The sequence below is a fragment of the Scomber scombrus genome, chromosome 13 (assembly GCF_963691925.1).
Source record: "Scomber scombrus chromosome 13, fScoSco1.1, whole genome shotgun sequence".
NCBI lineage: Eukaryota > Metazoa > Chordata > Actinopteri > Scombriformes > Scombridae > Scomber > Scomber scombrus.
In genome coordinates this window covers 13,997,028-14,018,353 of record NC_084982.1, presented here as the reverse complement: position 1 = coordinate 14,018,353, position 21,326 = coordinate 13,997,028, and the positions used below count along the sequence as shown (strand labels likewise).

At 40.1% G+C, this 21,326-nt stretch overlaps 1 protein-coding gene across 1 annotated transcript in view; it reads left to right on the top strand.

The window, feature by feature from the left end:
- igf2bp2a (insulin-like growth factor 2 mRNA binding protein 2a) overlaps positions 1-21,322 on the top strand; it is a gene marked incomplete at its 3' end in the record, with an annotated part of 47,200 nt that extends 25,878 nt beyond the window's left edge. Inside the window, 9 exon segments of the mRNA XM_062431497.1 lie at positions 5,542-5,590; positions 9,089-9,140; positions 11,667-11,730; positions 12,979-13,269; positions 13,607-13,741; positions 17,209-17,331; positions 18,934-19,069; positions 20,617-20,754; positions 21,254-21,322. Coding sequence (XP_062287481.1) covers positions 5,542-5,590; positions 9,089-9,140; positions 11,667-11,730; positions 12,979-13,269; positions 13,607-13,741; positions 17,209-17,331; positions 18,934-19,069; positions 20,617-20,754; positions 21,254-21,322 — 1,057 coding nt within the window.
- Between the last annotated feature and the right edge of the window lie 4 nt (positions 21,323-21,326).

Below are 21,326 nucleotides of genomic sequence, written 5' to 3'. Positions count from 1 at the left end.
GGAAACACAAAAAAAAAAACATACAATTTATACTTCACAAGTCATGTTAATCTGCACGAGCTTTTTAATTAAACCTAATCAACTGCAGTCTGCCTTTGATGTTGTTCAGTCCAATTTGACTCAAGTTGGTGTCAAATGCAGACAAATCTAAATTCATTCTATTTTCAAATGGCAAAGAGTTAACATCTAATCTTCCTAAGACCTCTGCTGTTCAAGGGGTTGAAATTGAAGTATTAAGTTATTATTGATCAGAACTTGTCATTCAAATCACACATTGAAGCACACATTAGTTTCTTTGTTAGGAATAAATCCTGTTTCTTCATCCAGGCAGGGAAACCTTTATTGGACTACAACAGTGCTCTTTATGAATACACCTGAACAGAAGAGGGTTGGTACTGTATACCTCTGTGCTTTTACATTTTATCACTGGCTGTGGAAATCTTGTACACCTCTGTACTCTATGCTGCTGCGAAGTGGCCATCTCTGTTTATCCACTGACTTTCGCATTGATTGGCTTTCATATACAATACCAGTCAGAAGTTTGGACACACTTTCTCATTGAATTGACTGGGAAGGTGTGTCCAAACTTTTGACTGGTACTGTATACTGTATAAATCTCTCCTCCGGATGGTTCTTCCTTATCTGTATACATACATGTATAAAAACCACCCTCAACATGATATTCTACAGATGTTAGTCTTCAGAGTTTGAAGAGAGTTAGGCAAAAAAAAAAGAAAAAAGGTTTTAAGTACGCTGCTGTTTCTTCCTGGAATAATGTACTGAAAGACCTGAAACTGTCAGAGCTGATTACTGTGGGGATTACCGAGGAACTGAAGTCTGTTTTAAAGGACTGAGAAAATAGTACTCTTGGTCATTGTGATTGCTCCTAAATTTTCACTGAAATCATTTTATTTTTCTGTATTGTTCGTGTTTATACTGCTCTCTTGGGCCAAGTCAATCTTAAAAAATACATTATAATCTCAGTGAGACTTTTACCCGGTTAACTAAATGATATGCGTATATAACTGCAATTAAAACAATTAAACTATCTCTTTAAAAAAAACACACCAAAAAAACCCTTGCTGTCACGTGACTTAAGCAGTGGTGGAAATTTTCACTTTCGTTTTTACCTTTACTTTTACAAATATTGTACTTTTCACTCCACTACATTTATTTATTGTATTCTATGAAATATGATGCATTGTTAAACTACCTAGTAGTAATTAGCTCCACATTAACTACAGTGAAATGCTGCTTACATGTCAGTGCATCTGTAATAATAATCTAAAAGTAAGCTGAAGCGATTAGTTGATTAGTCGATGTGATCATAAGCCTACATTTGTATTCATACAGTACTTTTAAAGACACTTTATATGAACAAATTAACAAAAGTAAGCTACAGACAGCAACAATAACAACAGAGCAACAGTAAAGACAGCATTAACAAAAAAACTAATGCAGTAAAATAGCATAAAAAACACTGTTTTAAAAGTATCAGCTAATCATTAGTTATTAGGATTTAAAAAGGTGAGTTTAAAAAAAAACTGGGATAATAAACAGATTAGGGGGTTTAGATGGTTGTTTGGATAAATAAGCAAACTAAGTATATCAAGTTGAGCTCTGGGAAATTGTCATGGGTGCTTTTCACTATTTTCAGGAATAATATAGACTTTAACGATTAATCAAGTCAGGTAATTCATTAATAATCATTAGTTGCAGCCCGAATCTAATTGTATATGGTAATACAACACTGGATGGGGCCATCTTGAGCAGCAGTTAAGACACTTTTACTTTTGATACTTGAAACCACATTTTGCCGATCGTGATTCTGCACTTTTACTTAAGATTGTGAAAGCAGGACTTCTAGTTGCTTTGAATATTTTTAAAGTGTGGCATTGCTGCTTTTAGCAACACATCTGCTGCTGCTAGACATAAGTTAAGGTCACTATCTGCTCATATGCGGTAGTTAGTAGTCATAGCTCCATATTATTAGATCTCCCTCCAAAAAAACGCTACAACAACGTCACAGTATTTTTGTAAGTGCAGCTTACTGTACATTTAAGATTATGTTATGTTCTGTGTTCATCTCATGTCTGTCATTTGTGTTGGAATTTTTCCCAGACCATCCTAGCTGTTGACATTTTGCCTCCACCAAGAAGTGTATCATTTCAAAGCCTTTCCCCTCTTGTGCTGACAGACACATGCTCTTTATTCTATCAGCTCTGTCCACATTCAACCCTGTGACTCATATGGTAAGGTGGACTTCAGTTTGAGCTCTGTTGAAAATTAGACGAAAATTAATAGATTTATCTATAATTTTGCTGCAGAAGTTGCTAATTCTGTCGGGTCATGTGCACATCACGAGGACGGCGATGTTATCGCCCTGCATCGTCTGTACACTTCTCTAAACTCTCAGCGTGTAGCCAGTTCATCCTCGGACACACAAGTGTTAAAATGTGTTAAATGGATGAAATCATTACAGAAAACAAAAGCTTTTAAAGAAAATTATACCTTTTTAATGTATAATTCCTCCACAGATATATTTACGTTGGCAAGGGGTGAATAGCCTCTTTCTCACCCCTCTGTCTGCCCGCCCTCTCAGAGGTTAAAATTCCTTAGACTGCTCCGCATGCATGTGCGTATTAGTATGCACGCGTGTGCGCAGACACGGTTTTTCACCTCGTGCAGGTGGGTGCAGTAAATATTAGCTTTTCAAATGAACATGGCCACCCTCAGATATTTAAAGGCCGAAATTGAGAGGCTTTCTTTTTTCTCTTGGCAGGCCGCTCCAAACCAGCAGCAGACAGTTTGGTTACATTCAACAAACATTAAGTAACCATTGACTTCAGTCTGTATCTTCTACTGTAGTTTATTTTGGACTTTGGGAAAGGAGGAGCTGAGAAAGGGCGACGGGTTCAGCTTGAATGCAAACAAACTGGAGAAATTAGAAGATGCTTGCTGCTTCACATAATTCCACTGAGTTATTCACTGATTGTAAAGCAGCATGTGCCAATATCTGTACCTAGACCTGAACACTGTAGAGAGACAGTATCTGTTGCAGAGTGGTGTGTGTCATGGGTCTCTCCTTACCCTGGAGACAGACAGACAGACAGAAAGCAATGATCATATGGTTACCCTGCAGCCACAGGCATGCTGGAAATGAGACCTTGAAGAACTGTTGGGAGGCACTGTCACTTTTTCCAAAAGATGTCCATCCAGGAAGCTTCCTCTGCATATTTCAGAATGACAGACAAGCAATTGGCCTTTAAAACCTGTGCAAAGCAACAGAGGAGAAAATAAAGAAAAAGGGAGTGGAGCAAGGGATCAATGGCGTAGTCTTATTGAGACAAATGTTCACACCAAATTCTGCTTTGTTCTCCAGAAACAGTCTAACATCACACCAAGGTTACAGTTGGCAAATCAGTTAGCAAAAACACAATAGAGACCAGGGCCCTCAGAATTCATGTTATCATGCTATTCAAGCAGACGGCGCTGAATGAAAGGAGCTTTTAGTTTCCATATTCGGCAGCTCAGGGGTGCCAGCGTTTGGGGCTGTTTTTGAGGCTTTGAGCTGGCCTTAAATGCTTTTCAGCTATTGGCTGCCTTTGGATGGCAGGAGGTTGTTTACTACATTGGTGAGGTGTGGGCGCACAGGTGGTCGAGTGGTAAGAACGCGTGGCATATATGCAGCCGACCCCGGTTCGAATCCCGGCCGGAGGACCTTTGCTGCATGTCACCCTTTTTCCTGTTTCCTGTCTGTCCACTGTTAAATGAAGGTGAGGTGTTTTAGTGGCACCGACTGATTTTTTCTATCAGTTTAGCCTTGTTTGGATACCGGTTGCCAAGAGAGATCTTTCATCAAGCCACTCACTTCAAACTGCCATGAGTGACTGAAGGCTTTCCGGCCACCGTGTGACAGGATGCACCAGTTATCCGTTTTCTTTTTTTTTGTGTCCACTGTTTGTTTGGAAACACATGGCAGAGGATATATCAGACATTAAGTCACTTATATAGACTTACAGAGTTAAAATAGTGAAGATTTGAATACAATATTCTACTCTAAAAATATAATGTGTTTGGGTGCATGAGGAGAGGAGAGGGCTGTCCCAAATTCTGTGTGACGCTGTGTTTCTCCTCTTGGTTTTTTTTGTTTTTTTTCCTCGAACTCCACAATCAGAAAGAGTCATTCATTCATGTCCAGCTGCCAGCTCGGTCCTCTCGTCCTCCCCTTGCTGCTGACAGGAACGTCTGACCTGCTGTCTTTTGCACCCAAATGTGTTCGGAGAGAAAGAAGCGAAACCTAGACGGTGCGTTTTTCTGAGAGTGTCCTCCTGAACTAAGGTCCACCTCTACTTATCGCTCATTACCTTTCCCCCTCCACTTGACTTCTTTACCGCCGTCCTTCAGTCTCTCTCCTATAATTCCTCCTAATTGTGTGCCAGAATGCTTCTTAAATGGGCTTTTAGGATACGGATGTTCAGCAGTGAGGCTTTTTTCTCTGCCAGCCTCTCTGCTTTTTATATCAGCAGCTCTCATTGCGGAGCTGGACGCTCTCACGTTAATGTAGTTGTTAACAGCTTGTGGTCACTGGGTGGTTTGTGTGGCTTTGCTGTTTGAGCTGACACGCTCACTGGAGGCAGAGAGGCTGTGTGGAAGCTCTGGATCCCAAAACGACCAGGCAGAGAGGGAAACTTTCTCCTCTGACTGACTTATTTAGATTTGAATATCTTTGTTGTTACTCACAATTCAAATTCACAAAGGTGTAAGCAGCCAACATTTAACAACACACTTTTTGTTTAAAAAGCGACAAAAAATGAGCGTAAAAATGTAAAAAACAGAGTGATAAATTGTCAAGGAATAAATGAAATGTCTCTTCTGTGCACAGAACATGACCATTACCAACACCACCTGCGACTTCACTTCACTTTGACTATTTGTCCAATTTTTCCAAGTCAAATTCATTTTTTCTTTAACATTTCTTTGTAAATTGTATTACTTCCTTCACAGTTAAGTCACTTCCTTTCTTTCAGGGACCCATCTCAAATAAAAAATAACATCTTTGCTGTTTTGCTGTTTCCAAGTTAAGGCTGTCAGTGGTGATAGATCATACACATGTATTTTCATTCTCTTGTGTCACATCCACCGCTCATAGTAAGAATAGCACTTGTAGAAAGGTGTTATTGAAAGTCAGTTGCTGCCGTGTAATAAACGTCCTCATCTGCACACCTTTCTGTCTGTCAGTCCTTTGATTTGTGATACTGTTGATTTAACTGCAGCTGTTGTAGAAAGTAATATTACATTGGCGGTTAAATTAGAGACAATAAAGCTCCGACTGTGTCTCTGTCCTCTTTATCGAAAATATATTTTCCTCTCAGCTGTTAATACTGCAAATGTGTGTATTGTATATATGTACTATATACAGTATATATGTGAAGTTTGGCTTAGCTGTAAACACAACAGATGACTGTAACTCTTAAGTGTCTATGAGTTTGTGGTTCAGGTCTGTTAAATCCACTCCGTCTGTGTCTCTCATCTCTGCAGGAGTCGGAAGATCCAGATCCGGAACATTCCCCCTCATCTACAGTGGGAGGTCAGTTGTTTGTGTGTGTGTATGTGTGTGCGTGTGTGTGTGTGTGTGGACACTGAATAGCATCAGGTAGTATATAAAACATTTTCCCGAAAATGAGTCACAAGCCTTTATACTGTGTTTCTCTCTAGGCTTCAGTGTGTGTGCGCTTATATCTGCGTCAGTGTTTGTTACTTTACGGATGTCAATGTGAGTGTGCGTCAACATCTGTAGCCTTGTTGGGGTCCAAGTTGTTTTTCTCAGTGTGAGCGTCTCTGTCTTCATGCCTGCCAACTCTCTTGTTGCTTTCCACCGCATCAGTTGGTTTTGTCTATACGCTCCCAGAGATCTCACAATACTTCCCAGACCATTAAATGCATTTTGAATATTAACATTAATGGGCAAATCAGCTTCCCTGCTTGTTTGTCAGATATAAAATGTGCTAGATTATTTATTTTTTTAACATTTCAATGCAACATGGCAACCTGAAGGTGGCTCATTTCATGGAAAAACAGAAATGATGTTGGCGAGATGTAGTGTGAGCAGCACGTTTCAGAGAGCAGCAGCTCTTCATCAGTTCTCCTTCTGTGTGTTTGCACACGATGCATTCAGGCACAGTTAAAAAGTGTAGGTCATCCGTTTTTTTGGCAGTGCTCTGCTGTCGCCTTGAGGTGCAAAACACAATGACAAACCTGACAACACAACAACAATTTCGAAACAATGTGTTTAGGTTGTGGTTCCTTAAATGTTGTGTTTTCTGTTTTGTTGTTGTGTTTTGCTCCATGGGGCCACGGTAGTCAGAGCCAAGTGTACAATCATTGTAGTTAAGTGTGCAACATGGAAAGATACTTGGCCGGTAAGACAGCCTTATTGATTAAAATGAAAGGGCATCCAGTAGACTTTCCATTTTTGTCATATATCAACATTTACAACGTTTTCTCCGATATTCAACACACCTATGGCACCAATTCTTATCTAATTTCCGCTACACCAGTGCAGCCCACAAGAGCAAAGACAGATGAATAAATGGACTCAACACTGTTAATTATAGATTCATATTTGGAATATAATAACAGAAAACTGAAACTGGCAAGAAAAACCTTGATCTCTATTTTGTAGTATATTAAAGAACAGCATTCATTTGATGAATATATTGCTGAGTATAAGTGACCCGTTTGACTTATAAATGATAAATCATTTTATAACTAAAACTATAACATTTTATCAACTGTGATTACTAACATTACTGATGAAACAGCACAAGAAAACAAATACTTTAAATATAGTGCTATTTATTGTCCTGAATTATACTGTATTAAATATTATTTCAATAAGCAGGTTCCAGTTGAAACTGAAATCTACTCATGAATTTCAGCTTTTGTTTGTAAAGTTCTCTGTTCACAGTCACACCTTGTTTCAGATTTGTCATTTACTAAATTGGGTTGCACCAATTGAACTTCAGGAATGTCTGCATTAGGATCTCAGTTTGTGTTAGTTTGTGTAAATTGGTTGCTAGGAAACAACTGTAGTGTTGTCAAACAATCCAGCTTCAAAACAACACTTTCCTGACAGTCCTTTAAAGATCCAGGTATGATTTTGTTTTCTTTATATAGGCCTATGTTATGCATACAAGGAGAACTATTTCAGAATTAGTTCTGATCATACTGATCATGCTTTGTTAATGTAATAATTGTTAATTATTGTTAATTAGTGAGGTTTAGAAGTGTTGGTAGGTGTCATTTTTTCCACTTCAGACAGAACAGGTGAGCTTTCCCTCTACCTTACCTCTAGCTCTCCCTCTACCTCATGTCTTTATGCTTTATTTCTTACTCCATGGACAGATGTGATTGATCTGTTCATCTCACTCTCAAAAAGAAAGCAAAAGTTGTGTATTATAGTATAACTATTAAACTATTAATGTTAAGCAATAAACACATTAAATCAGTAATAGGTAGCTGCACTGAACAGTTAAAACAATACTAATGTTACAGACTTGAGTCTAATTTAAGAGCTCATTAGTCACATACTTTTAGGTCTATATAAATATATGTCATAACTCATTTGTTAAAATGGTGATTTATTTGTTTTGCCTCATGACTTCAGCCAGTGTGTAAGCTAAGTTATCGCACAAAAGCTGTATCGCCAGGAAAGCAAACGCAACCAATTTTATCTATTATTAGGTTTTATTTTTTTATTTTTTTTATTGTATGTTTTTATGCTTCCAATTCTTACTGTTAAATGTTTGTTTTATGTAAAGCACATTGAGTTGCCCCTGGGTATGAAATGCGTTTTATAAATAAAGCTGCCTTGCCTTGCCTTAAGGGGTATAAATGCTATTTTAATATGTGCTAGTGTCAAACATGATGCCAATATCATAAAAATTACTTAAAAAGTCGTCATGCTTCACTCATGCATCTGTGCTAATGGTGAGCCATGCTAGTAACCCATACAATCTTTCATAGGCATTTTCTGTTTGTTTGGTTGTGTTTCTGATTTACTACTTATATTCTAGATAAACGACTATGTGCTAATTTGAGCTCTTCCGGATTAAACAACATTAAAGTTTTTAGTTTACGAAAGATTTACCAGCTAGTAGCACACGTACGTACACCATCGTAACCGTTTATTTCTCCCCTGTACTTTGTTCAGTCTGTAATTACAAACAGCTGAGGGTAAAAAACTGTTAACGTCAGCCTCCTAGTTGTAATTTAGAATCAAAGATATCGCAAATTACTGACAGCAACGATAGCCCCCACTTAGCGAAAACAGCTACAGAGGTGTCAACAAACATGTGGCAGTCACGCTGCCATCGCATGAGCATGAAATAAATTCCCATATTCACTTTAATTCAGTAATAATTTAAAAGAAGCTATACCCTTTTTTTTCTCTCTTGGGTCTCTTTCTAAAGAAATAAAAAAAATACATAATAAAAACAGCTGATATATGCTAGCAGTTGACATACAGTGTACCATCTTTGTATCACACATGAACAAACTGGAGGCTTTTCCTGTTTTTGCCTTCTGCTGCCATTGTGTGAATGCAGCATCCACCAACACTTTCCTAATGTTGTCTTTCCAACTTTTAAGCTGTGTCCTTTCAGCCATGTCTGAACTAGCCATGACCTCTAAACTGACTTGTGTTGTCCATCTGCAGACTTTTAACCAAAGACAAACAAGTCTTGTTTGTTGAAACAGAAATATTGGAATAAATGATGTAACATTTCATTTTTAAATGTCTCATTGTGTTGCTGAGGTGTTCTTACTAAGTCTATTTTAACATCATTTTGCAGTATTACAAATGTGTCAGAGGGATTTTTAAATGACGTTTTTGTACTTTCAGAACATAACCCTGAATTTCCAGTTTCACTTCTGCTCTCTGTTACACTTCCACTTGTTACATTGTGTGTTGAACAATGACCTACATAAGCAGCGCCAGACCTGTGTGTTTATGTGTGTTGTTGTATCTTTCCATGTGCTTGTGTGTTGCACTCTTTTCTCTAATTCGCTTTCATTTCTTCCTCAGGTTTTGGATGGCCTTCTAGCTCAGTATGGTACTGTAGAAAACGTGGAACAAGGTACAGAACTCTTCTCTTCTATGTTTGAGCAGCACATCTCATCATCTGGCTCTAACTGTTCAATGCACATGTGTCTTGTTTAGCAACACACAGACCTCCCAGTGAGTCAAGTCTCCCTGTGTGACTTGACTTCCTCGTTACCATCAACCCACACACCCATTATCTAAACATAACCCATCTCAGCATATAAATCAGTTTTTATCATCTTGTCTGCGTGTGTGCATGTGCATGTGATAAGTTTGACCCGTGGAGCGGAGCGTTTGAATTACACGCAGCCTCTATAATAAGCACTGTGAATTGCCTCGGATTCCCCTTGGCCTCAGCATATGGATTGAAGTGGGCAGACGTGGCAGTTGTCCAGTAGTAATGTGTCTGTGTGTGTGTGTGTGTTTATGCCTGTACGTGTTTGTGCGTGCGTCAGTTTTTGGGAGGTGCGTCGTGGTAATGGGGGAGGACACTGTAGGCGCCTGTGGCGAGGCTTTTGCAGTGTCTGATGGAGTGTGTGTTTATGATGTGTGTGTGTGTGCAGGGTAGTCAGAAGTAGATCCATCCGTAGGAACTCCTCCTTGTGTCCACACACACACACACACACACACACACACACACACACACACACACACACACACACACACACACACACACACACACACACACGCATGAGTTGTAGACGCGTACAGCACACACACTTACTCAAATTCTCATACACACAGTGGCGAGCAGAGTGCCTTTCTGTGCATCAAACCAGCCAAGACCAACTTCCACCCACTGTAGTCATGACAGGTGCTAAAAGAGAAGCCATTCGCTGCCGTAAAATAGCCTACTTCATTTTTACCGTACCAGACAGCAGTGCAGCATTTCCTCTTCTTTATCCTACAGCTCGGCTCACCGAACGTCACAGTTGCACAGTTTCAGTTTACAATCAAAGGCTCAAAAGATATATTTGTCCCCCTCTTGGTGGCTTTCTATGTCCCTGTCCAATTCCCTGTTTGCGCACCTTGTCTGCCTGTCACTTTTTGTGTGCATCGTGTCCGTGCGCTCTGGTTGCAGGGTGAGGTTTCGGAGGAGTCCCATGTTCTTGTGTGGCATGGTGAAGGCTGCTGGTGGCGGGGCAGGGCGGGGCAGAGCTGGCTGTGAGCGCTGGGGCCAGGCACCGTGCCAGGCCCTGCCCACTCTCCCTCTCTAAGCCAGCTGGGTGCTCTCACTGATTTTTAACCCTTCCAAACCTGCTGTCTGCCACACACCAGCAGGTTTGGAAGTTTTCTTTTTTCACTGAGGGAGCGAGTCGCTCCGATGATGCCTCACATGAAAAAAAAGTCCACTCTCAAACTTTTCTTTTTTACTATTTCTTTGATATTGGCAACATACCTCGTATCTCTTGGTTCATTTGTTTTGGCGATTGTGTGTTCATGTGTTTAACTTGCCAATAGCTGAGATGGAGTTTATTAACCTGCTTTTGTTTAACTATCTAAAGCATCTGCAGTAAATGTCTTTTCTGCTGGCTTTGGCATCAATCCTCACAATCAAAGAGAGAGGGTTTCCTTGTAGGCTCATTATTTTGACATTTAGCGGTCACGCAAATAGAGATACATCCCTGAGAAAGCAGAGATGCGTTTGTCTCTACTGACAGAGGCCATGGTAGATCAGAAAGCGTTACATCAATAAGACATGCTTAATTTCTAAAGGCATTTTTTCTCTTACCATCACTGTTACTACAGGTACTGAAAATTACATTCTCCAGATGATGAAAATGTTAATTAGATTACATGTATTTAGCAAATGTGTATCACAAAAGTTAATTACACACTTGAATATAGCTCATACAAAACAATCCCAAAGATGCATTTTGTATAATAGACAAGAAGAAAATATATTTTTATGCTTGTTCTTAAAGACAGCAGAGAAAAAAGTTTCAGTTCAGCCTCATTACTCAAGGGCCACTGCTTATTTTTTGTGTGATTTGTCCGTCACTTTGGGGCTCAACTTTTTTCCTGCGTTTAATTGCTTTAATTGTTTTGTCCAAACCTAAAATATCCTGTTTATTAAATCACAAGAAATGATTAATTGACTATAAAAATAGATGCCAGTTTATTTAAATCAAATTCGCCTCACAGTTCAATCTTTTAAAGCATGTAAATCACGTCATTCTTTACTCGCTGAGCAGCCCAGGACCACAAATCTTCCCAAGGTGTGTCTGTGTTGTGCATTGCATTGCACTTTTGCACAGATTACTTGCTTTGTTTAGCCTGTCATGTCAAACTTTAATCTGTTATTGTGCAAGTGGCAGAGAGGCTATTGTGTTAAGCAGCTCCTATCTGTAGAGGCAGCAGTGGGGTCTGGAGGGAAGCCAGTGCAGCGATGACTATAATGGTTTCACACAGACAAGTGGCTCTCTAGGTCACCAGGGGAACCTGGACGCGTGTCTAACTCATCTACAAAGACCTGCTGTGTGCATGTGTAAATGTGGTCACACCTTTGTTTACTGTATCTCACGTTTTTTGTCTTTCTCTGTCTCTCTTCTCTCCACAGTTAACACTGATACAGAAACAGCAGTGGTGAATGTTACGTACGCAACCAAGGAGGAAGCTAAAGAGTAAGCAGCACAAATAATAACTCTGATGCATCCAAGTCCCAAGAGTAAATCTCGGGGTACACTTGCTTTTTTACCAACGCGTATGCACAGACAAGCATCTGCAACACAGTCAGCATTGATCATATTGTCTATGTTCTTTATGTGTACCTGGAGGATTAAAATGTATATCCACTTAGGTCAGATCAAGATCAAATCCTCTATGGCCGACACTGGAAAATCTTTCTTGATTTTGCAGAACGTAAGCATAATTAAACATGGTGACACCCAAGGAGGATATGATATTGTAATGTTGCAATTGCAGCAGAATAAAAAGCAGCAGCAGCAACATGTTTTATTAGAGTATGTTCACATTAAGCCAACTATGTTTAAAAAAATGTCTCCAGAATGGATCAAATTCAAACCGCCAGCCATGATGTAATCCTGCCCAGTTGTTGTCATTGTGCGTCTGGCAGTAAACACAAGAAGACAAGCTTTTGTCGTCTCTCGCTTTCTGTGACTCATTTGAAATAGTAATATATCCAATTATACAGTGTAGGTGTTGTTACCTGTGTAAGTGGGAGTGACTGACGGGTCAAGAGGTTTTATTCTTGATCCTCAATCAAAACTACTCTGACACCAAAAACTAGGAAAATATGTAAATGACAACAACTAAACTGTGAGTTCAGCTGGATTAAAACAGAGTAAACAGAACGTCTGTCCCGCCAGATGTTGGCTATGATGTGCAGTTTAATTGTTTGGCAAATTAAGCACTTTTCTTTTTATTCAGATGTTTCTTTGACTTTGTTTTCACACATGAACATAGTTTTAAAAATTAGCGGACTTATTATAGACAAAGTCTTAGTTCCTCTTTAAAACTTTATGCCATTGTTGCTGTTGCTTATTCAAAGTGTGTTGCTGACTTTGCTTCAAATTCTATTAAACATCCACTGTTTATGTGCTTAAATGTGTTCCATCATGTGTGTAAGTGTCGTTACAAGCAAGCATATCAGAGACTCAAGAAGATATATGAACTTTAATTTCAAAACTAACACAGAACCTGTTTGCTAGGACAGTATTTATTTCTTGTATCTATTCATGTGATTTGTATTGACAGTCTCATCATTATTATGTCACATGCCACATGCTCCTTCCCTCTCCTCCTCCTCTTCCTCTTTCTCTTTATGTCTCGTCCTTTGTTCTTCTTCCTTTCTCTCTCCTCATCACTTTCTGCTCCTCTTCCTCCTCCACCTCTTGTTCAACCCCTTCCAGAGCCATTGAGAAGTTGACAGGACACCAGTTTGAAGACTACTCCTTCAACGTGTCATATATCATGGACATGGATGTTGCTCCGCCCGTCCAGGCTCCTCGCACACGGCGTGGGGGTCGATCGTCCCGGGACCAGGGCACCCCTCAGCCTGGGCCCTCAGGAGGCTTCGGCACTCCGCGCCCCAGGCAACATGACTTCCCCTTGCGCATGCTCGTGCCTACTCAGTTTGTGGGAGCCATCATCGGCAAGGAGGGCCTCACCATCAAGAATGTAACCAAACAGACGCAGTCCAAGTAAGACACTCTGATAAAGACTTGCGTTAAATCTTCGTTCTTCTCTGTCTTTTTTCTTATTAAGCTCTCAGACAGCTCTGCTCCAATTTTGTTGAAGCTTGAATTCATAAAAAAAAAAAATCAATTGAACTGAAGATAGCACTCAAGAAAAGTTGTGAAATAATGTTAGGAGTTTGTTCTCTTTTTGATATCCTTATTATACTTTTAATAACCACAATTTTCTTTCTCTTTCGGTCTCTACAACAACTTCCTATCAAATTAATATGCCATGCAAGCAGACTTTTCTTAATTCTCCCCCTATCTCTGTTGTGTCCATCTGTCTCTCTTGCTCTTTCAGGGTGGACATTCATCGGAAGGAGAATGCAGGTGCAGCAGAAAAGCCCATCACCATCCACTCAACTCCAGAGGGCTGCTCCTCCGCCTGCAGCATGATCCTGGACATCATGCAGAAGGAGGCCAACGAGACCAAGACGTGAGTTGGCACCTTAACATACGCAAACGTTCATAAACATGCACATAAACACACTCGAATGTGCTTATGCAGAGCATGTATACCATTCCGCAGGGAGATTAGCCATAATGTGTGGCTGTAATCTCATCCTTTAACCTACCTGCACACTTTTTAATCTCACTGTGCATTCTCTGGCTGGGACCACTAACACAGTAAACACAGTGCGCACGACACACTCACATAGGCGAACATGTGATCGCAGCTTAGCATTTAAGAAATGAGGCCAACGTGTCTAATTGGGCTTGACACTTTTAACAAGACACTGCAGCTTTTAAACTCTTTGAGCTTCAGCAGAGTCTGAGCATCAATGCCCACCTTTCACACATAATGCTGATGTTTGTCTTTGTTTATTATTTTAAATGTCAGGGGTGCTGCACTCCTTTACATTACTCCCGGCGATGGGTTCACGCTGTCAGCATTGTTTGAGATATTTGTAGATATCAGATTAATTAAAAATGTACTTAAAGCTGGAGTGCAGGACTTTTGTCTCCCCTTTCTGGCACTGTGAGTAATCCACGATCGCCTGCTCTGCACCTACTGTTGCGGCTATAGAATGGTGGACAAATTATTTTGAGCATCACATAATCCACATGAAATGACTTGTTTCACTTACAGAATTTGATCCATTTAGTCTGTTAATATTTCTAGAAGTCTAGAAGAGCTGTACAATTAAATTATTGATCCACATTCAAGAAGTTAACTGCTCAGCTTGTGGAAGTTTCTGGTGCACATTCAAATGGCCAGTGGACAGTGTGGGAATGTCATTCTTTATACTGTGAAATACAGAGAGAGTTATTTAGTGATGATAGTATTAATAAACATTTTGTCAACTTATTTGGCAAGTTCTGCACTTGCAGGTTTAAGTTTGGCTTATTTTGCCAATTAATTGCACCTGGTGCTTTTGTGTCTTTGTGTGCATTCAAGAGCTTGTCATTGCACCAGAGTGTTTCAGGCTGTTTGATTTGATGAATTCCTTGAAATTGCTTCTAAATTAAACTTTCTGTGATAAAATCACACATCAATCTCCTGACATCTAGAGGAATATAGTTCTTAAAACTTTACCGCCACATTATGCAACATTGTGTTAAAAAAAAAAAAAAAAACGATTGTAAACCAGATGGGTTTTTTGAAAATGTTATTTAAATCTGTAATCAAACAGGTAGTCTCATTGAGATCTCTTATTCAAGAGAGACCTGGAAACAAGAAACATTCAGATGAATACACAATCAGCAAATCCAAACAACACAACTAAGCCCCGTAGGTCGCAATCAACTAAGAGTTAATGAAAACAGTAACAAGAGTTCTAAGAAACATCAGATAGTAAAGCTTTCAAATCTCCAAAGGGGAAAGAAATACTGTAGTTTGAAGGCACTTTGCAGTTCATTCCATGTAAAAGGTGCAAATCACCTGAAACCAGGTCTGCCGGCCTAAGTGCATATATATGAGATATCCACTGGTTTAGTAGTAACTGGATTGTGTATCGCATTACACCATGTAAATGAGAGACGACATGTTTGGAAGCTTCAGCGGTAGCTTTATACATGAATATCGTGAGATGATGATTTCTTCTTGTCTGTGAGGTTGTCAGAGAGTTGTCTGGGAGTTATCCAACCTGTCATGAGTGATAAACAGATTTTACTGCTGAAGTGATGATGAGGCAACATGACAACACAGAAGATCCCCATAATAAAGCACAGACAGTAAAGTTGACTACACAGTAGTTTTACCATTTAAAAAAGACAAATAGCCTTTAATTCCATACAAGAAGCCCTGTTTGAGTTTTAATTTATGAGTCAAAAGTTGAATATGAATCTTGAATGACAGCCATGTCAATGTCCTAATGTCATAATGCCAGTGTAGATATTATTGGGCTGTAGCTCTAAATGCCACCAGTAGTTACATTTAAATTGTCTCAATGTGGGGGCCACACCTACGGAAATGAACCTGTTGCATCTGCTCTCCCCGCACCCTGTAATTTCACCACGTCTAAGGAGCCCAACACCCAGTGAAACCCAAACCACTTGAGTTGGCCTCTAAACTCACAACACTGTCATCTCCCCTTACTTGCCCTGTAGCTCACCCCAAATTAATTTCACCCCAGAGCCCCAGATCCATACTCTTAAGATTATAACATGCTTTGACCTGCCACCTCTTCCCCTACACACACACACACACACACACACACACACACACACACACACACACACACACACACACACACACACACACACACACACACACACACACACACACACACACACACACACACACACACACACACAGCCACCAACCACCCAAGCCTGCGACTCAGCCCAAAAAAACCCTCAGCATCTGGTTTCCCTACACCACAACTGACATTCACAGTCACACCCAACAATTGTCCCACAGAGCAGAAATATAGATTATATAGAAATGATATTCCTCTTTGAGTGGCCCTTGAGGAATGAGGCTGAACTGCAAAAAAACCTGCATACATTAAAAAAAACAGTAACATCTATTTCATGGGTTTGTTAATTGTTATTTCCCAGAAACTAAGATGTAATTTGGTTGTAATTACAGGGAAAATAGAGTTAGACTGTTGTTAGACTGTTGTTAGACTGTCATTCTATTTAGTTGTGTTGAGATTGAAAGCAGTTGTTGATTTCCAGAGGAATATCTTTGAAAGAACTTATCCCAAACCATTTAGCCCAAGTAATTTTCTATTAATAATTCATTCATTATTACAAACTTTATTCTTAACAAACAGATTGAACTGTGCACTTGCCAGAAGACAGTTTTTACATCTTTGCATTTGCAGCTGACTTGCTCCACTCAGGCTCAGGTGTTTGGTAATCATCTAGAATTAATGAACTGGAACAGCACCACGACTTTACCTGCAATTAGTGCAGAATTACATTTTTATATTTCCAGGAGACTTTCAAGGAAACTATTAGCAAATTATGAAGAATCAATGCATTTTTTCTTTTTTTTAAAAATCGGATCTGTTTCTTTTGATGAAAAAATGAGGTGAAACTTCAGCTTCACTACTTTTTCTTTTCTTTTCTTTTTTTGCTCATATGGGGTCTTTGGGATATTTCACCCTGTTTTCTGTTTCATGTTCTGTTACCAGACACTTTTTTTGAGCTGTTCTCTCATTTATTGTAAACCACATTGATCAGTTTATTTTTAAGCAACAACTTTTGAAAGTATTTTCTTTCTTCCAAAAGGATGACCCTTTCGTCATTTTTATACTGTTAAACGAAAAGTTTGTGTCTTAACATTGAGCCCTGTGCTTCCAACAGCACTTCATGCTGGGCAGCTATCCACATTCCTGTTCATCCCCATCACACCATAACATTCCTCACACCACATCAGTGACATCCAGCGGAGCTTATGCCCAATCATCTTACCTCACGAATGTGTGTGTGCATGTGTGTGTGTGTGTGCAGGACGGAGGACATCCCTCTGAAAATCCTCGCCCACAACAGCCTGGTGGGCCGGCTGATTGGGAAGGAGGGCCGCAACCTGAAGAAGATCGAGGAGGAGACAGGGACCAAGATTACCATCTCCTCGTAAGTCGTCTCGTGGTACTTGCATACACACCTACAGCACTCCACAGCTACGCTGCTGGTTGCACTAGCACCTTCAGGAAAACACACAAATGCACAAAGCACTTATATGATGGTGGCATTGTGCAATAAGAGCAACTTTACTTTGATGAACTATTTAACAAAGTTTGTACTAACATTTTTACCAGTGCTCAAATAACAGGTAGGCATTGCAACTTCTTGGCGCCACACCTTTCTCTCTCCGCGCCCATTAGCTCTCGCAGCGTGTGGTTTCACTTAACTGAGTTGTTAGAGAACAAATGTTAAGAGTTGATTACAGCTCCTTCACTCCAGAACATGATATTAGAAAGGTGGTGATTACACCCATTTAACGGACGGTGCTCGCCAACCCCCGTTCATTTAGGGCTAATGAATTGCTCTGTCTCTGTGAGCTCTGATGAGGTAATGAGCCTTGAGAAAGAGAGAGTGGAGGAGAAAGAAGAAGAGGGAAGGAGATGGTCCTTCTGAGAAGATCCAAACAGTACGTACGATATTCATGACTCTGTGAAATCATTACGTAGTGTTCTCCATGTCCACAGACACTGAAGAGAGGATAATCTGGTTCTGCTACAAAGGCCTTACGGTGTTTGTTTGAACTTTCAGCCAAAGTAGTTTATGGAGCGATCATGTACTGTATATGATTCATGTAACGTTAGACTGAAATCTTTTCAACCGTTAAAGTTTAGATGACTGATGTACTCTTCGCTCAGTAGTACTGTTTTCAGCCCACCTGCTCTCTAAAGCTCCTGTAAAGGTGAAGGGTGGGAGGGAGGATCAAAGTGAGCATCACAAAATGTTTTAAGATCAAGCTAAATGTCTTGCGAAAGTGTTTTTATACTCCATATGTACTCTAGTTTTTCTATTGAAGTAATAATGAGCAAGGATGGATGACTCCATTTGATCTGTATATTGTCATCACTGATCTTGAGATAGACACTCTTAATTCGTCATGGTACTGCTCAGTCTGTGAAAAAAATTGTGAAATTTCTCTAGATGAGAATTTGTCATGTCTGAGGAAATAATCCTGATGATGTCATCTGGTTTTATCTAAATTTGGTCTTTGGGACTTTTTTTCTTCCAGAGAGCTACAAATTGGAGATGTGGAGTTAAAAAGATGTGGGCGTTTACCAGGAAGGGAGGGTCTAATGACAGATGTTTTTGAGTTGCATTATGGGAAGTGTAGGATCCAGGCTTTTTGGAGCTTGACTAATATTAAGGACCTTTAAGGTCTATCTCAGTCTTTGACTTTGACCACTGTCTCTCTTTTTTTGTGAGTTGTTAAACTTTATAGATGTGTAATGCTAAATTACCAGAGTTCCCTGATCAGCAGCTGGCTTTTATGGTTTCCTTAACAAATAATTTTACTGTTTTTAACCGTTCTGATGTTAATGATTCAACCTGCAGTAACACTTGAGTGAGATAAGCACAAACACAGGAAATCCAATTAAAATCTGCTGCCCTTCTCAGAAAGTATGTGAGCAGAATATGAGTGTGCCTGTTTTGTTCTGTATTTGTATTTGCATAATGCACACACTTATTTGTGTGTGTGTGATCTCTCCTTGGCAGGTTACAAGACTTAACCATTTACAACCCTGAGAGGACCATCACGGTGAAGGGCAGCTTGGAGGCGTGTTGTAAAGCCGAGGCGGATATCATGAAGAAACTGAGGGAAGCCTACGAGAATGACATTGCTGCTATAAATGTAAGCCACACTTAAAGGTTACCATCTGCAGGCCTTTTAAAGTCTCATCTGTGTGTGTTTGTGTGTTGTGGGTTATGATGTCAGGTTGACTCACATAGACTGACAGGTGAATAACAGAGAGGAGTGATGATACACAGGAGGATCATATGGCCTTCCCATTCACACTTATCACCACCAGTTTTAGTAATACTCCTTGTTGTCTTACTGGATGGATAGCGGTAAACAATCACTGAATAGCTCATCAGTGACTCGAGTGTATGAGCGCTGCATGTTTGTGTGCGTGTGTGTGTGTGTTCCTGTTCCTGTTCCCCGGAGCCTCTGACTCATGCCCCCTGCCCCCCCGCTGGGTGTCTGCTGTAACACACTGCGCTTCCCAGCATCCCATATCTGTAGGCTGCTCCCTCACCCAGCTCCTCTTTCACACTGCCCCTGATGACATCACCACTGCCGCAGCCAGAGAGGTCAACCTCAGAGGAGGAGAGATAGTGACGATATCACACACCGCACGCTCTCCGTTGCAGCGATACACACAGATGAACGCTGGTGGATCGACTTGTGGAGAGATTCAGATTCACAATTGTTTCTCAAACTACAACCACTTATTCTGTTTGAATTGCATGCATGGCGCCAATCGTCTCCTAATTTTGACGATCCAAATATTGGCTTGGAAATGATCATCAAGAGGTATCTCACCTCAGCATGCTTTCAAACTGTGCTGGCTGGTGTGAGCGGCCCTGACACCTGTTGGGGCCGAGTGTCTACACAGTAAGCAGTGAGGGCCATCTAGCGTGACACTGTGGACATTACACAAAACTTACAAAAGTAACAAGGAAGTGAAAGGAGACGGCGTGTTGTATAACAGCCATGAAACCAGAATAGCTGACTGAAATATGTTTATCATGCTATTACAGTACAAACACAAATATATATATATATATATAATGCAGTTAGAGGTATAGCAGTAAAGGATCTACCCACCTAATAAGGACTGCAACTTATTTTCATTATCTGTGGTTTATTTTGTTGATAAATTGATCAATCATTCAGTCTAGAAAATATCAGAAAAAGGTGAAAAATGTCTGGTCAAAATTTTCAGACTCCATTGACGTATTCAAATGAGTTGTATATACATTCAGCAGGACACGTTAATTTCTCTCCTTGATGTAAGAGGAAGACATCAAAAACAAGATTTAGGTTTGTTTCTGTGACAGTGACAGATTATATCTGTAGCAGTTTATAATTTATTTGTGTTATTTATTATTCAAAAAACAGGTAAAAAAAAATCTACTCACTTAAAAGGAGTCCTTTTTTTTTACCATAAAGGATAGTGGACAGCATCCTCTCGCAACAGGAAAAATAACAACTCAAGGATACATGTGTATATAAAATCCAGTTTAAAAATCATTTTAAACTGATCTACTGCTTCAAGAAATAAAAATCTATATTTTAATTTACTATCTAATTTATCTCATTAGATTGTCATGAAGTCTTCCCTCCCTTTTCTTGTACTTTTCAGCTCATAACTACAATCTGTCTCTCTTCAACAGCAACAGGCCAACCTCTATCCCAGGTTGAACCTGAACGCTCTGGGCATCTTCTCCTCTGGTCTGCCGGTGCTGCCCCCTGCTGCTGGACCACGTGGTGCATTGACCCCTGTGGCACCAGCAGGATACAACCCATTCTTAGTGAGTACACTCCTTTTCACATATTACCTCTTTACGCAGCCACGAAAGATAAGGGGGAAAAATAGATATGTTGGGTGTTTGTTTTACTCACCGAGCAAAGCAATGCTCAACCCCTGCAGGAATTAGTTTTGACTTGATAAAGCAATTTGTCTCCAACACATAACAATACTGTGTTGACTCAGGTCTTCATGCATGATGTTACACACAGTTTGAAGCAGCCAGAATTCCCCCATCGTCTCCTGGGATGAGTCAGTTTGTCTGTAAATCAAAGTCTCCATTCGTTGCCTGAGGCAAAACCAAAGTGGTGTGAGACACAGTGTGAGAATGTATTTGCGTGCTTCCTAGTCAAGAAAGTTAAGAGTGTGATTCACCCAGAGTTTATGTCCTGAAATTCCCCTAATAAGAATTTGGGTTGTGTACATGCGTGTGTGTGTGTCTGTGTCTGTGTCTGTTGTGTGCGAGCGCCATCTGACCGGTCTGCTTGTCACTTCACTTTCAGAGTCACTCTTCACATCTCAGTGGCCTGTACGGGGTTCCTCCAGCAAGTGCCATCCCCCACCAGCACTCAGTAT